Source organism: Salvelinus alpinus, chromosome 12, assembly GCF_045679555.1.
Source record: "Salvelinus alpinus chromosome 12, SLU_Salpinus.1, whole genome shotgun sequence".
Classification (NCBI taxonomy): Eukaryota; Metazoa; Chordata; class Actinopteri; order Salmoniformes; family Salmonidae; genus Salvelinus; species Salvelinus alpinus.
This window is the reverse complement of record NC_092097.1, coordinates 21,674,328-21,691,678: the sequence shown is the minus strand read 5'-3', so window position 1 is coordinate 21,691,678 and position 17,351 is coordinate 21,674,328. Positions and strand designations below refer to the sequence as shown.

Genomic DNA, 17,351 nt, shown 5'->3' with positions numbered 1-17,351 from the left:
TTGTGCTTACAGCCCAGCACCGTGCAGGACGTTTGGCATTTGCCAGAGAACACCAAGATTGGCAAATTCGCCACTGGCGCCCTGTGCTCTTCACAGATGAAAGCAGGTTCACACTGAGCACATGAGCACGTGACAGACGTGACAGAGTCTGGAGACACCGTGGAGAACGTTCTGCTGCCTGCAACATCCTCCAGCATGACCGGTTTGGCGGTGGGTCAGTCATGGTGTGGGGTGGCATTTCTTTGTGGGGCCGCACAGGCCTCCATGTGCTCGCCAGAGGTAGTCTGACTGCCATTAGGTACCGAGATGAGATCCTCAGACCCCTTGTGAGACCATATGCTGACACATGCACATTTGTGGCCTGCTGGAGGTCATTTTGCAGGGCTCTGGCAGTGCACCTCCTTGCACAAAGGCGGAGGTAGCGGTCCTTCTGCTGGGTTGTTGCCCTCCTACGGCCTCCTCCACGTCTCCTGATGTACTGGCCTGTCTCCTGGTAGCGCCTCCATGCTCTGGACACTACGCTGACAGACACAGCAAACCTTTTTGCCACAGCTCGCATTGATGTGCCATCCTGGATGAACTGCACTACCTGAGCCACTTGTGTGGGTTGTAGACTCCGTCTCATGCTACCACTAGAGTGAGAGCACCGCCAGCATTCAAAAGTGACCAAAACATAAGCCAGGAAGCATAGGAACTGAGAAGTGGTCTGTGGTCACCACCTGCAGAATCACTCCTTTTTTGGGGGTGTCTTGCTAATTGCCTATAATTTCCACCTTTTGTCTATTCCATTTGCACAACAGCATCTGAAATTTATTGTCAATCAGTGTTGCTTCCTAAGTGGACAGTTTGATTTCATAGAAGTGTGATTGACTTGGAGTTACATTGTGTTGTTTAAGTGTTCCCTTTATTTTTTTGAGCAGTGTACATAAAAAAAAAAAAATCTAAATCTGGATTTGCTTTGTCATTATGGGGTTTTGTGTGTAGATTGAGGGAAATAAAACAAAGAAAAAATTTAACTTTAGAATAAGGCTGTAAACGTAACATAATTTGGAAAAAGTCAAGGGGTCTGAATACTTAACGAATGCACTGTATGCAAAAAGGTTGCTGTCTGGGGCAAACCAGGCTTTCCTTTTCCTGGTTTCACTATGTTCTGTTAGCTGCATCATAACCTGACATGTTTTGTAATAAAGTAGCCTATGTTCACTACAGTTGCTGTAGCCCACTTGTCTAGTCCCTATTGGCCACATTTTGCTATGTGTATAGGCATTTATTTTCTTTTGTCTGATCTCTTGGCCTTTTGTTACTCTAATAGATTACATATTTTCCTCCTCTGTTGCTGCAGAAACTAAATTAATCTCAGACTAATGACTGATTAGTGTGGCCAGTCACTCTGAGTGGCTGGTGCTCGCAGGGTTGAGTGGGTAGTGCCAGTGCCTCTGAGGGTAATATGTAGGTAGGTATGTCACTGTAAGTCCCAGTGGAATTTGGCTTTCTTAACAAAATATGGTAGCTTGGACACTGGCTTTTGTTGACATCAGTTTTTTCTAAGCCAGATGTTACCACACAAGCCACATGTTGCTAAATGCATTGATGGATTCACCATTTTTTATTAATCATTTTGTTTTAACAAAGTTTTGCTTTGCACATGCAAAGGGATTTGGTTATGCAATTCAGCGCTAAATAGCAATTGGAGCAATCGGATCAGATTGTAATTCCAGTAAGAGTCATGCGGTCCCTCCTGCCAAATCCCCGGGGGTGTCAGCTGTCTCATCTCACCTGATCATTTTCCCCTCTGCAGTTGTGCAGCCTGCTAACCTCTGACCCATGGCGGAAACGTCCCTGCTGCCCACCTCCTCGTTGGTTTCACATGCTCAGCACAGAGCACCCTCTCACTCTCTGTTTGCATTCCACAACACAGACAGCCCTGCCAACCGGTCCTGGGCCCATACGGACAGACGGATCAGATTCTCTTAGTGTCACTACCCGCTCCCCTCCAGGCCCCCTCACACAAGCACAGACACACCACACAAGACAACACTGCACCAGTATTCACTCCCCGCTGTTTTCTCCCCAGACTGTGACTACGGCTGTTCCCTGGCTATGTTAGAGTGAAGACACACTCACAACAGGGATGTCCACTCCGACTCTTGTTTGTTTGGCTTTATTTAAGACATCAACTGTATCCTGTATTTCTTCCTTTTCCAGGCCCTCTTTATGCTGCGTAGCTGCTGTCTTCAGTTCCACTGTTAAAAAAGTATTCTCTCTCTTTTGGGAGGAGTGGTGGTCTTGGCGGAAAGCCAGTGGAGATGAGGGCCCATACAGGCAAGGAAAGAGTGAAGGGGAGGGGTGGGATTTTGGGAATGGCCAAAAAGTGTCAGAAGGGAAAGCAAGAAAGCCAAACGCTCTCATTTCCTTGTAATCATGTGACCGGTGTGTGTGTTGTGTGCCTCTGCCTGTAAGTCCCAATGAACTGCCTGAACAGGTTACTGAGGTCCTCTCCTCTGTCTGGCAGCCCCCCCGCCCTCTTCACTCTTCATCAGTCTCGTCACTCTTTCATAGCAGTCACTGATAAACAGAGTCCTGACTCATGATCACATGTCAACAACCCTATCTGGAAATAGAAAGCCTGTCCCTGGTTAAGGGGGTCGTTATGTAGACTAGTCCTAGATGTGAGACAGTACATTTAATGCATTTCTTTTCAGCAGTCATGATTGACCTATTGAGTTAAGAGATTCTAAAATGACCTTTGAATTTGGTACCTTGAATTAACATAATTTCTTGAATAAAATAGGAATCGTCTATCTGGGACGCTAACGTTCTTAGAGTGGGAGTTTTGGAAATCCATGTCGGGATTTCCCTTTGACACACACGCTCCCTGGTAAAGGAACACACTGTACTCTTGGAGATTGAGTATTTAGGGAGGGGGGCAAGCGGTGTCGGGTATTGGGAAACATTGGCTAAAACCCCGCCCAGGAACTAGAGAACTTGCGTACAAAGATGTGATAAACTTGTACTGTACGAAAATTTGAATTGGAAGGAACGTGTTTTTACCAGATGTAAGACATTGTTGTTTAGTACAGAACATTAATGTTCCAAAGCATGTTAATGTGTCCCTGCTGCTGTTGAGCTTGTTGATGCCTCCACCTTTGACCCGTTTTGGCCTTAAGTTGATCCTTTTCCAGAATTTTCCTTAATATGACGCGTCCCAGGATCCCTCGGGTTCAGCCAACCCTGGACGACCGCATCTTCCCCACACAGCCCGGCGTCACTGCCGTCTACAGCGTGAGTACACACACACACACAAACACACACACACACACATTCATGCTCCACCACAGATGCATATGCTCATACCACACATGCTGGTTGTGAACCCTGGCAAGCATTTGCCAACCACATATCTCACGTCTGACACTGCAGGGCGCCAGACTGCGACCATTTAGTGACATTTTTCTACCCTTTGACTTGGTCGTGTGAGTAAAATGTTTAATTGGTTGCATCGGTGCTAGCTACATATTCTACATGGTCACTAGGGGTGTAACGGTTCACCAAACCCACCATTTGATACTTATTGTGGTTTTGGGGGTTCGGTTTCTGTACAGCTGGAAAACGTTATGCAATTAACAATGTAAAAATCAAACTTCATTTGACACATGCGCCGAATACAACAAGTGTAGACCTTACCGTGAAATGCTTACTTACAAGCCGTTAGCCAACAGTGCAGCTCAAGAAGAGTTAAGAGATTATTTACCAAATAAACTAAAGTAAAAAATTATTAAAATAAAAAGTAACATAACAGAAATAACGAGGCTATATACAGGGGGTACCGGTACAGAGTATATGTGCGGGTTACAGATTAGTTAGTAATTTGTACATGTAGGTATGGGTGAAGTGACTATGCACAGATAATAAACAGTGAGTAGCAGCAGTGTACAAACAAATAGAGGGGGGGGTCAATGTAATAGTCTGGTGGCCATTTGATTAATTGTTAAACAGTCTTATGGCTCGGGGGTAAAAGCTGTTAAGGAGCGTTTTGGTCCTAGACTTGGCACTCCGGTACCGCTTGCCGAGTGGTAGCAGAGAAAACAGCCTATGACTTGGGTGACTGGGAGTCTCTTACAATATTATGGGCTTTCCTCTGACACCACATATTATATAGGTCTTGGATGGCAGGACGCTTGGCCCCAGTGATGTACTGGGCCGTACGCACTACCCTCTGTAGCGCCGTACGGTCAGATGCCAAGCAGTTGCCATACCAGGCGGTGTTGCAACCGGTCAGGATGCTCTCGATGGTGCAGCTGTAGAAGTTTTTGAGTATCTGAGGACCCACGCCAAATCTTTTCAGTCTCCTGAGGGGGGGAAAAGGTTTTGTCTTGCCCTCTTCATGACTGTCTTGGGGTGTTTTGGACCATAATAGTTTGTTGGTGATGTGGACACCAAGGAACATAACTCTCGACCCGCTCCACGACAGCCCCGTTGATGTTAATGGGGGCTTGTTCGGCCCGCCTTTTCCTGTAGTCCACGATCAGCTGCTTTGTCTTGCTCACATTGAGGGAGAGGTTGTTGTCCTGACACCACACTGCCAGTTCTCTGACCTCCCTATAGGCTGTCTCATCGTTGTCGTGATCAGGTCTACCGCTGTTTTGTCGTCGGCAAACTTAATGATGGTGTTGGAGTTGTGTTTGGCCATGCAGTCGTGTGTGAACAGGGAGTACAGGAGGGGAGTAAGTACACACCCCTGAGGGGCCCCAGTGTTGAGGATCCACGTGGCAGACGTGTTGTTGCCTACCATTACCACCTGGGGGCTGCCCGTCAGGAAGTCCAGGATCCAGTTGCAGAGGGAGGTGTTTAGTCCCAGGGTCCTTAGCTTAGTGTTGAGCTTTGTAGGCACTATGGTGTTGAACGCTGAGCTGTTGTCAATGAACAGGATTCTCACATAGGTGTTCCTTTTTGTCCAGGTAGGAAAGGACAGTGTTGAGTACGATTGAGATTGCGTCATCTCTGGATCTGTTGTGGCGGTATGCAAATTGGAGTGGGTCTAGGGTATCCGGATGCTGTTGATGTGAGCCATGACCAGCCTTTCAAAGCACTTCATGGCTACTGACGTGAGTGCTACGGGGCGGTAATCATTTAGACAGGTTACCTTCGCTTCCTTGGGCACAGGGACTATGGTGGTCTGCTTGAAACATGTAGGTATTACAGACTCCGTCAGGGAGAGGTTGAAAATGTCAGTGAAGACACTTGCCAGTTGGTCCGCGCATGCTTTGAGTACACGTCCTGGTAATCCGTTTGGCCCCGCGGCTTTGTGAATGTTGACCTGTTTAAAGGTCTTGCTCACATCGGCTACCGAGAACGTTATCACACAGTCATCCAGAACAGCTGGTGCTCTCGTGCATGCTTCAGTGTTGCTTACCTCAAAGTGAGCATAAAAGGCATTTAGCTCGTCTGGTAGGCTTGCGTCACTGGGCAGCTCGCGTCTTGGTTTCCCTTTGTAGTCCATAATAGTTTTCAATACCTGCCACATCTGACGAGTGTCAGAGCCGGTGTAGGAGGATTCAATCTTAATTCTGTATTGACACTTTGCTTGTTTGATGGTTCGTCTGAGGGCATTCCTGGATTTCTTCTAATCATCCGGATTAGTGTCCCGCTCCTTGAGCTTTTAGCTCGATGCAGATTTTGCGTGTAATCCATGGCTTCTGGTTTGGATATGTACATACGGTCGCTGTGGGGACGACGTCGTCGATGATGCTGATGACTGAGGTGATATACTCCTCAATGCCATTGGATGAATCCCGGAACATATTCCAGTCTGTGCTAGCAAAACAGTCCTGTATTGTAGCATCCTCATCTGACCACTTCCATATTGAGCAAGTCACTGGTACTTCCGGCTTCAGTTTTTTTGCTTGTAAGCAGGAATCAGGCGGATAGAATTATGGTCAGATTTGCCAAATGGGGGAGAGCTTAGTATGCATCTCTGTGTGTGGAGTAAAGGTGTTCTAGAGGTTTTTTTTTCTGGTAAAACCGATTTAAGTTTGCCTGCATTAAAGTTGCATTTTCTTGTTTGCTTATGGTCTTATTGAGTTGTTTGGGTGCGGTCTTAGTGCCAGCATCGGTCTGTGGTGGTAAATAGACGGCTACAAATAATAATATAGATAGGGTGGTCTACAGTTTATCATGTGGTACTCTATCTCCGGCGAGCAATACCTCAAGACTTCTTTAATATGAGACTACCCGCACCAGCTGTTATTAACAAAAAGACACACACCCCCACCCCTCGTCTTACCAGACGTAGCTTCTCTGTTCTGCCGGTGCATGGAAAATCCCGCCAGCTCTATATTATCCGTGTCGTCATTCAGCCACGACTCGGTGAAACAAGATATTACACTTCTTAATGTCCCGTTGGTAAGATAATTGTAGGTCATCAATTTTATTTTCCAATGATTGCATGTTGGCAAGTGGAATTGATGGCAGTGGGAGTTTACTTGCTCTCCTACGGATTCTCAGAAGGCAGCCCGATATGCGTCCTCTTTTCCTCCGTCTTTTCTTCACGCAACTGACTGGGATCTGGGCCTGTTCCCGGGAGATCAGTATATCTTTCTCGTCGAACTCGTTAAAGGAAAAAGCTTCTTTCAGTTTGTGGTGAGTAATCGCTGTTCTGATGTCCAGGAGTTATTTTCAGTCATAAGAGAAGGTAGCAGCAACATTATGTACAAAATAAGCATTCACAATGTTCCTGGCATTGTCTGTTGTGACAGGATTGTTATGTTGGGCCATGTGCTGTTAAGGTGACCGTATTACCGCCACACTGGCGGTCACAAGTCATGAATGCTTGTGACCGTTTAGTTACGGTAATTAGGCTTCTCCAAGCTCTGATGTTGCTGAAGGTCATTAGTAGCCTACCAAACCTGCTAACTGCATGGTACGCAGCACTCTGTTGTCCCTCCAATCATTCTGACATCAATGCAAATGTATTCAAAAATCTAATCAAACACTTCATGAGCTCATGATGCGCAACATTTCTATAGGCTATGCAATTGCTTGAGAAAACAGTGATGGCATTTAATTTTTTTTAAGAGGATCCCATCAGCTTTCTATAGGCTACGCCTATTGGAGGTCAACCGCTTATGATTTTTCAACGCCGATACCGATTATTGGAGGACGAAAAAAGCTGATGCCGATTAATCGGCCTATTTTTATATATATATATACACAATTTGTATGTATACAGACAGACAGACAGACAGACAGACAGACAGACAGTTGAAGTCGGATGTTTACATACACTTAGGTTAAAGTCATTCAAACTCGTTTTTCAACCACTCCACAAATTTCTTGTTAACAAACTATAGTTTTGGCAAGTCGGTTAGGACATCTACTTTGTGCATGACACAAGTAATTTTTCCAACAATTGTTTACAGACAAATTATTTCACTTATAATTCCCTGAATCACAATTTCAGTGGGTCAGAAGTTAACATAAGTTGACTGTGCCTTTTAAACAGCTTGGAAAATTCCAGAAAATGATGTCATGGCTTTAGAAGCTTCTGATAGGCTAATTGACATCATTTGAGTCAATTGGAGGTGTACCTGTGGATGTATTTCAAGGTCTACCATCAAACTCAGTGCCTCTTTGCTTGACATCATGGGAAAATGAAAAGAACTCAGCCAAGACACATTGTAGACCTCCAAGTCTGGTTCATCCTTGGGAGCAATTTCCAAATGCCTGAAGGTACCACGTTCATCTGTACAAACAATAGTACGCAATTATAAACACCATGGGACCACGCAGCTGTCATATTGCTCAGGAAGGAGACGTGTTCTGTCTCCTAGAGATGACCGTACTTTGGTGTGAAAAGTGCAAATCAATCCCAGAACAACAGCAAAGGACCTTGTGAAGATGGTGGAGGAAACGGGTACAAAAGTATCTATATCCACAGTAAAATGAGTCCTATATCGACATAACCTGAAAGGCCACTCAGCAAGGAAGAAGCCACTGCTCCAAAACCGCCATAAAAAATCAAGACTACGGTTTGCAACTGCACATGGGGATAAAGATCTTACTTTTTGGAGAAATGTCCTGTGGTCAAAAATAGAACTGTTTGGCCATAATGGCCATCGTTATGTTTGGAGAAAAAAGGGGGAGGCTTGACAGCCGAAGAACACCATCCCAACCGTGAAGCATGGGGGGTGGCAGCATCATGTTGTAGGGGTGCTTTGCTGCAGGAGGGACTGGTGCACTTCACAAAATAGATTGCATCATGAGGTAGGAAAATGATGTGGATATATTGAAACAATATCTGAAGACATCAGTCAGGAAGTTTTAAAGCTTGGTCGCAAATGGGTCTTCCAAATTGACAATGACCCCAAGCATACTTCCAAAGTTGTAGCAAAATGGCTTAAGGGGACAACAAGGTCAAGGTATTGGAGTGGCCAACACAAAGCCATGACCTCAATCCTATATAATATTTGTGGGCAGAACTGAAAAAGCGTGTGGCCTACAAACCTGACTCGGTTACACCAGCGCTGTCATGAGGAATGGGCCAAAATTCACCCAACTTATTGTGGGAAGCTTATGGAAGGCTACCTGAAATGTTTGACCCAAGTTAAACAATTTAAAGGCAATGCTACCAAATGCTAATTGAGTGTATGTAAACTTCTGACCCACTGGGAATGTAATGAAAGAAATTAAAGCTGAAATAAATAATTCTCTCTACTATTATTCTGACATTTGACATTATTAAAATAGTGGTGATCCTAACTGACCTAAGACAGGGAATTTTTATGAGGATTAAATGTCAGGAATTGTGAAAAACTGAGTTAAAATGTATTTGGCAAAGGTGTATGTAAGCTCATGCCTTTTCATGTAACTGTTTTCAAATCATCATTAGTTGAATCATGCAGCCTTAGAATGTATTAAAAATCAAAACATGTACACCAATGTTTGTATCACAACTAAAGTTACATAAATAACTCTAAATTAAGCATATAGGTATACCCATTGTTTTATTCAGCTATGTTCAATTGTATTCTTCATACTATCAAATAATAAATAAATAAATAATGCCACGGAATTCTAAGCAAATCTTGTCTGCTAAATGAACTAGAGTAGCTCTTAGCCATATGGCATAGCCAGATCAGGGCCTTACATAAGGACAACTCAGAGTATACTCTGTTCTTCTGAAATAGACTCCATTTTCTTCATATCATGTATCTTTAGACCTGTCTAAAATATATATTATGGATTGATTACATAGATTTATTAGACTTTTTAAAATGTAGATGTTCCAAAGGTCTGAATGAGTGGCTTGTAGGCTATGCGTGGAAGCCAGGAAATGCTAAATGTGTTTATGTTAATTAACGGTCAGTTACCGTTTTGCTGTTCATTAAGCCTACTATCTTGTTGGCAGATGAAAAGTAAATGTGGAGACCGGCAGATATTTGCTTGACAATCACCGGCTGAAGAAATTTCATGACCGCCACAGCCCAAGTTCGGCCTCAAGTTTCCACTCTGATGCTGTGTTTGTAACCATGTGGGAGGTGGGAATTTACCAGTTGTGAAGTCATAAATAAAAATTGGATGCATTCATGTGATTTTTAACTCGTTGAGAAACTGATTGGCTAATGCCTACAAACTGTGTCAACCATAAACTAAAAGTACAGCTATCATACTTGTAAACACATTATAGAGTTCAAAAACCGAAATAATGGATTGCTTATTATAAATGTTGCGTTTAACTGCTGAAAATGCTGTTATAGAGGCCATTTACTTAGTAGAGGATGTCAGAGGTCACCATGTGGGGGAAGTGGGTATTTAGGATTAGAGGTCGACCGATTATGATTTTTCAACACCGATACCGATTTACTGCAGGGCCAAAAAAAACTGATACCGATTAATCGGCCGTCTTTTAAAAATGTATTATTTATTATTTATTTTTATATGTATGTATGTATGTGTGTGTGTGTGTGTGTGTGTAATAATGACAATTACAACAATACTGAATAAACACTTATTTTAACTTAATATAATACATCAATTTTAGCCTCAAATTATGAAATATGTTCAATTTGGTTTAAATAATGCGAAAACAAAGTGTTGGAGATGAAAGTAAAAGTGCAATATGTGCCATGTAAAAAAGCTAACGTTTAAGTTCCTTGCTCAGAACATATGAAAGTTGGTAGTTCCTTTTAACGTGAGTCTTCAATATTCCCAGGTAAGAAGTTTTAGGTTGTAGTTATTATAGGAATTATAGGACTATTTCTCTCTCTACCATTTGTATTTCATATACCTTTGACTATTGGATGTTCTTATAGGCACTTTAGTATTGCCAGTGTAACAGTATAGCTTCCGTCCCTCTCCTCGCCCCTACCTGGGCTCGAACCAGGAACACATCGACAACAGCCACCCTCGAAGCATCGTTACCCATCGCTCCCCTTGCAGAGCAAGGGGAACAACTACTCCAAGTCTCAGAGCAAGTGACGTCACCGATTGGAAACGCTATTAGCGCGCACCCCACTAACTAGCTAGCCATTTCACATCGGTTACACCAGCCTAATCTCGGGAGTTGATAGGCTTGAAGTCATAAACAGCTCAATGCTTAAAGCATTGCGAAGAGCTGCTGTCAAACGCACAAAAGTGCTGTTTGAATGAATGCTTACGAGCATGCTGCTGCTTACCATCGCTCAGTCAGACTACTCTGTCAAATATCAAATCATAGACTAAATTATAACATAACACACAGAAATACAAGCCTTTGGTCATTAATATGGTCAAATCTGGAAACTATCATTTCAAAAACAAAACATTTATTCTTTCAGTGAAATACGGAACCGTTCCGTATTTCATCTAACGGGTGGCATCCCTAAGTCTAAATATTGCTGTTACATTGTACAACCATCAATGTTATGTCATAATTATGTACAATTCTGACAAATTAATTACGGCCCAAACTGCTGCATATACCCTGACTCTGCTTGCACAGAACACAAGAGAAGTGACACAATTTCCCTAGTTAAACAAAATTCATGTTAGTAGGCAATATTAACTAAATATGCAGGTTTAAAAATATATACTTGTGAATTGATTTTAAGAAAGGCGTTGATGTTTATGGTTAGGTACACATTGGTGCAACGACAGTGCTTTTTTTCGCGAATGCGCTTGTTAAATCACCCGTTTGGCGAAGTAGGCTGTGATTCAATGATAAATTAACAGGCACCGCATCAATTATATGCCACGCAGTACAAGCTAGATAAACTAGTAATATCATCAACCATGTGTAGTTAACTAGTGATTATGTTAAGATTGATTGTTTTTTATAAGATAAATCTAATGCTAGCTTGCACCTTACCATGGCTCCTTGCTGCACTCGCATAACAGGTAGTCAGCCTGCCACGCAGTCTCCTCGTGGAGTGCAATGTAATCGGCCATAATCGGTGTCCAAAAATACCGATTTACCGATTTGTTATGAAAACTTGAAATGGGCCCTAACTAATCGGCCGTTCCGCTTAATCGGTCGACCTCTACTTAGGATGATAGACGAGTTTCCCACTAGTAATTACCAGTTGGAGGGCCGTACAAGTGGATTTTTTCCAGTTGTATGTGGTAAATTGCCACTTGGTTACGAACTCACCATGACACTGCCTCCTTCAATGACAGATGCGCACCTGTGACTCTCATAAAGGGGGCATGTCTGTAGTATGGTACATTTCCCACTCCGTGCTGTGATGAGCACAACACAGGGTGCATTGGCCAATTCATTGAAAGCTTTGGCTTGCTTGTATAGAGCGGGTACTATGTGTTTGCTGAAATGAGTGCAAGAGGTAAGTTCGTAACGTTGCTCGAGCACTTTCACAAGGTGCTGAAATCCTCTTTTCTCAACCACCGAGAATGGGTGCATATCCTTGGCTATAAAAAATAGCCTACCTACCGCTCTTGTAATTTCTTTTGGCCTGGTCAGAATCAGCTGCCAAGGGCTGCTTGAATGCAGAGGGGAGACGATGTTGTTTCCATCTTGCTCCGAAATACTGGGGTGATGTCGGTGTAAATGTGTCAACATTTGAGGTGTTGGCAACTGCATAGGCTTTTCTCATTGAGCGTGGTGACATACTGTTAACGTTTTATCCACAACTCTGTTCATCGCCGTTGTAATCTATACAGAACAAAAATATAAACGTTACATGTAAAGTGCTGGTCCCATGTTTCATGAGGTTAAATTTAAACATACCAGAAATGTTCCATATGCACAAAAAGCTTATTTCTTTCAAATGTTGCACAAATTAGTTTACATCCCTTTTAGTGAGCATTTCTCCTTTGCCAATATAATCCATCCACCTGACAGGTGTGGAATATCAAGAAGCTGATTTAAACCGCATGATCACTACACAGGTGCACCTTCAGCTGGGGACAATAAAAGGACACTCTAAAATGTGCTGTTTTGTCACACAACACAATGCCACAGATGTCTCAAGTTTTGAGGAAGTGTGCAATTGGCATGCTGACTGCAGGAATGTCCACCAGAGCTGTTGCCAGAACATTTAATGTAAATGTTTCTACCATAAGCCGCTTCCAATGTCACTTTAGAGAATTTGGCAGTACGTCCAACGGGCCTCACTACCACAGACCACGTGTAATGTTCCTTTATTTCATAGTTAGACTTTCAAGTAGATTAAAGTAAAAACTATGGCAAGACCTGAAAATGGTTGTCTAGCAATGATCAACAACTAATTTGACGAAGCTTGAAGAATTTTGAAAAGAATAATGGGCCAATGTTGCACAATCCAGGTGAGGAAAGCTTTGAGACTTACCCAGAAAGACTCACAGCTGTAATCGCTGCCAAATGTGCTTCTACAAAGTATTAACTCAGCGGTGTGAACACTTATGTAAATGAGATATTTCTGTATTTAATACATTTGCAAAAATATCTACTAACATGTTTTCACTTTGCCATTATGGGGTATTGTGTGTAGATGGGAGAAAGTAATGTAATTCATTTTGAATTCAGGCTGTAACACAACAAAATGTGGAATAAGTCAAGGGGTATGAATACCTTTTGAAGGCACTGTATATTTAGTGTTAGCGGTCTAGCTAATGTGTTTTTAAGATTCCACTTAGGTGGTGAATTAGCCTTAAAAAAAAATCCCTGTGATATTAGTGCACATACAAATGCAGGCAAATTCCTGTCTATTGAATCAAAATAAATCAGAAAATTCCAGAGCCCTATTTTAACAGTGAAATATAACAATAGCATAATTGTCAATCCAGAATGCATGACAATCACTGGATTAGGTTGCACATTAAAATATTTTGATTCACAACATGAAAAGATGATGAAACAACTTATTTCTGGAATACAATCTCCGTAGTCTATTACAGGTATTCCCAAACTGGGGTACGCGCAATGCCGTCGGGAGTACGCCAAATAAAAATGTGATTCACATGTAAAATATATACATTTTGTCTTTTTTTTCACATTTTCAAACAGTCCATTTATATTTTCCAACGGGGCTATACATTTGGGTGAGATTTTTTTCTCGCCTGATATGATGAACTACATTGATTTGGGGTTCACTTATATTGGGAGTAGTGCCTTTCCTCAGCACAGTGTGTTATATGTGCAAAAGTACTATCTCACAACTCAATGAAAACCTTCACTCTTGTGCAGACATTTAGAAACAAAACATACCATTTAGAAAAATAAGCCACAGGAGTTTTTTGAGAGAATTAAGACGACTTTCGAATAGTAAGACATGTATAAAAGTAACAGATACCATTAATAAGAAGGGGCTAGAAGCACCTTATCTGGTGAGCTACTGAGTGGCTTGGACAGGCAAGCCCCATACTATTGTGGAGGACTTAATTCTTCCTGCTGCCGCGGATATGGCTGGGACAATGCTGGGGGGAAAAGGCCAAAACTATACAGACAATGCCTTCATCAAACAGCACTGTTTCACGACGCAGGAGATGTTTTGAAACAATTACTGTTTCGCATACAAGCCAGTGAATTCTATGTGTTACAGCTGGATGAGTCAACAGATGTGTCAGGCCTGGCACAGCTCCTTGTATATGTCCGTTTATGTTCATGGGGGTGTCAGTTAACTTCTCTAGGATAGGGGGCAGCATTTTCACGTTTGGATGAAAAGCATACCCAAATTCAACTGCCAGCTACTCATCCCCAGAAGATAATATATGCATATTGTTAGTAGATTTGGATAGAAAACACTCTGACGTTTCTAAAACTGTTTGAATCATGTCAGTGAGTATAACAGAACTTATTTAGCAGGCGAAACCCCGAGGACAAACCATAAAGAACTTTTTTTTTTGAGGTCACTCTCTTTTCAATGGATTTTCATTGGGAATACAGATTTCTAATTGACCTTCTTGCAGTTCCTACCGCTTCCACTGGATGTCAACAGTCTTTAGAAATTAGTTGAGGGTTTTTCCTTTGTGTAATGAAGAAGTACGGCCATTTTGAATCAGTGTCACTTGTTGTGTACTGTTAGATAGAGGCGCGTGACCAGAAAGCATGCTACAGATTGTTTTAATCCTGTATTGAACACAGATCATCTTGTCTTCAATTTTATCGATTATTTACGTTACAAAATACCTGAAGTTGTATTACAAAAGTAATTTGAAATGTTTTGGCAAAGTTTACAGGTAACTTTTGAGATATTTTGTAGTCATGTTTCACGAGTTGAAACCGGTGTTTTTCTGGATCAAACGGGCCAAATAAATTGACATTTTGGATATATATCGATGGAATTAATCGAACAAAAGGACCATTTGTGATGTTTATGGGACATATTGGAGTGCCAACAACAGAAGCTCGTCAAAGGTAAGGCATGAATTATATTTTTATTTCTGCATTTTGTGTCGCGCTTGCAGGGTTGAAATATGCTTATCTCTCTTTGTTTACAATGGTGCTAACTCAGATAATAGCATCGTTTCCTTTCGCCGAAAAGCCTATTTGAATTCTGACATGTTGGCTGGATTTACAACCAGTGTAGCTTTAATTTGGTATCTTTCATGTGTGATTTAATGAAAGTTAGATTTTTATAGTAATTTATATGAATATGGCGCTCTGCATTTTCTCTGGCTTTTGGCCAAGTGAGACAGTAGCGTCCCGCCTAAACTCAGATTTTTGGATATAAATATGAACTTTACCGAACAAAACATACATGTATTGTGTAACATGAAGTCCTATGAGTGTCATCTGATGAAGATCATCAAAGGTTAGTGATTAATTTTATCTCTATTTCTGCTTTTTGTTACTCCTCTCTTTGGCTGGAAAAATTGCTGTGTTTTTCTGTGGCTATGTACTGACCTAACATAATCGTTTGGTGTGCTTTCGCCGTAAATCCTTTTTGAAATCAGACATGTTGGCTGGATTCACAACAAGTGTAGCTTTAATTTGGTGTTTTTTTGTTTTGTTTTTCATGAAAGTTGGATGTTTATAGTAATTTATTTGAATTTGGCGCTCTGCATTTTTACTGGCTTTTGGCCAAGTGGGACGTTAGCGTCCCACATATCCCAGAGAAGTTAAAGAAGACATCCTCTTCTGCAAACCACTGGAAACCAGGACAACAGGAGAGGATATTTTTAAAGTACTGCACAGCTTTGTGACATCAAATGGACTTTGGTGGTCAAGATGTGTTGGTATCTGTACTGATGGCGCAAAAGCCATGACAGGGAGACATAGTGGAGTGGTAACGCGCGTGCAAGCAGTGTCTCCCGACGCCACTTGGGTACACTGCAGCATCCACCGAGAGGCTCTTGCTGCCAAGGGAATGACCTGACAGCTTGAAAGACGTTTTGGACACTACAGTGAAAATGGTTAACTTTGTTAATGCAAGACCCCTGAACTCTCGTGTATTTTCCACAGTATGCAATGATATTGGCAGCGACCATGTAACGCTTTTACGGCATACAGAAGTGCGCTGTATGTTTTTTTTGAATTGAGAGACAAGCTTAAAGTTTTCTTTACTGACCATCATTTTCACTTGCCTGATGAGTTTCTCACACGACTGGCATATCTGGGTGATGTTTTTTCTTGCTTAAATGATCTGAATCTAGGATTACAGGGACTCTCCGCAACTATATTCAATGTGCGGGATAAAATTGAGGCTATGGTTAAGAAGTTGGAGCTCTTCTCTGTCTGCATTAACAAGGACAACACACAGGTATTTCCATCTTTTTTTTTTGTGTGCAAATGAACTCAAGCTTACAGACAATGTCAAATGTGATCTAGCGAAGCACCTGAGTGAGTTGGGTGCGCAATTACGCAGTTACTTTCCCTAAACGGATGACACAAACAACTGGATTCGTTATCCCTTTCATGCCCTGCCTCCAGTCCACTTACCGATATCTAAACAAGAGAGCCTCTTGCAACAAGCGGTTCTGTGAAAATGGAATTTAATCAGAAGACACTGACAGATTTCTGGTTTGGGCTGCCCTCAGAGTATCCTGCCTTGGCAAATCGCACTGTTATGACACTAATTCCCTTTGCAACCATGTACCTATGTGAGAGTGGATTCTCGGCCCTCACTAGCATAAACTAAATACAAGCACAGACTGTGTGGAAAATGATTTAAGTGTGAGACTCCAATAACACTCAATATTGCAGAGTTATGTGCATCCTTTCAAGCACACCCTTCTCATTAACCTGTAGTGAGTTATTCACAATTTTCGATGAACAAATAAGGTTTTATATGGTTAAATAAAGAGCAAAATTATTTATCTATTTTATTATTTATGACCTGGTCCTATAAGAGCTATTTGTCACTTGCCACAAGCAGGGTTGTGACAAACTCACACTCATTCTTATGTTTATTAAACATATCGTATAGTGTGTTTGTGTGTGTGTGTGGCAGGCTTACAATGATGGCAAAAAACAACATTTGAGAGTGTGTTGACCCTGGTGCTCGATGGGGTAGGCAGCTGGAGGTTGAATGTTTGAAGGGGTACGGGACTATAAAACAGTTTGGGAACCACTGGTCTATCAATAAAATTACTTTATAAGGTGATAGCCAATTTCATATTGCGTGATGCTGTGGAAAACAATTGATGGCACCAAATAATGGGCTGGTGCAATCAACTTAAATCTTAGTGGCACCAGTGCCACCAGGGGGAAATGTTAGTCTGGAGCCCTGCACTGTCTGTTTAGTTTACACATTCATTACAGCTTAAAAACGAAGTGTGTGTGTGTGTAATGTATGACAGAAACATAGGGCATATCACTGAGCTCAGTCTGCATCTGGGAAGATGTGGCTGTCACCTTAGGGCTCACTGCCACATGATTCATCATAACTGTCAGCTTCACCCCCCCCCACCTACCCGCTGCCGTGTGTGTGTGTTGCCCA

At 42.1% G+C, this 17,351-nt stretch overlaps 1 protein-coding gene across 4 annotated transcripts in view; it reads left to right on the top strand.

The window, feature by feature from the left end:
• Positions 1–17,351, top strand: part of LOC139535681 (eukaryotic translation initiation factor 4 gamma 3-like) — an 85,001-nt gene that overhangs the window by 14,159 nt on the left and 53,491 nt on the right. For all 4 annotated transcript variants that reach the window (XM_071335367.1, XM_071335366.1, XM_071335365.1 and 1 more), the window contains exon 2: positions 3,183–3,282. In XM_071335367.1, the coding sequence (XP_071191468.1) occupies positions 3,183–3,282 (100 nt within the window). The remainder of the gene's footprint in view (positions 1–3,182; positions 3,283–17,351) is intronic.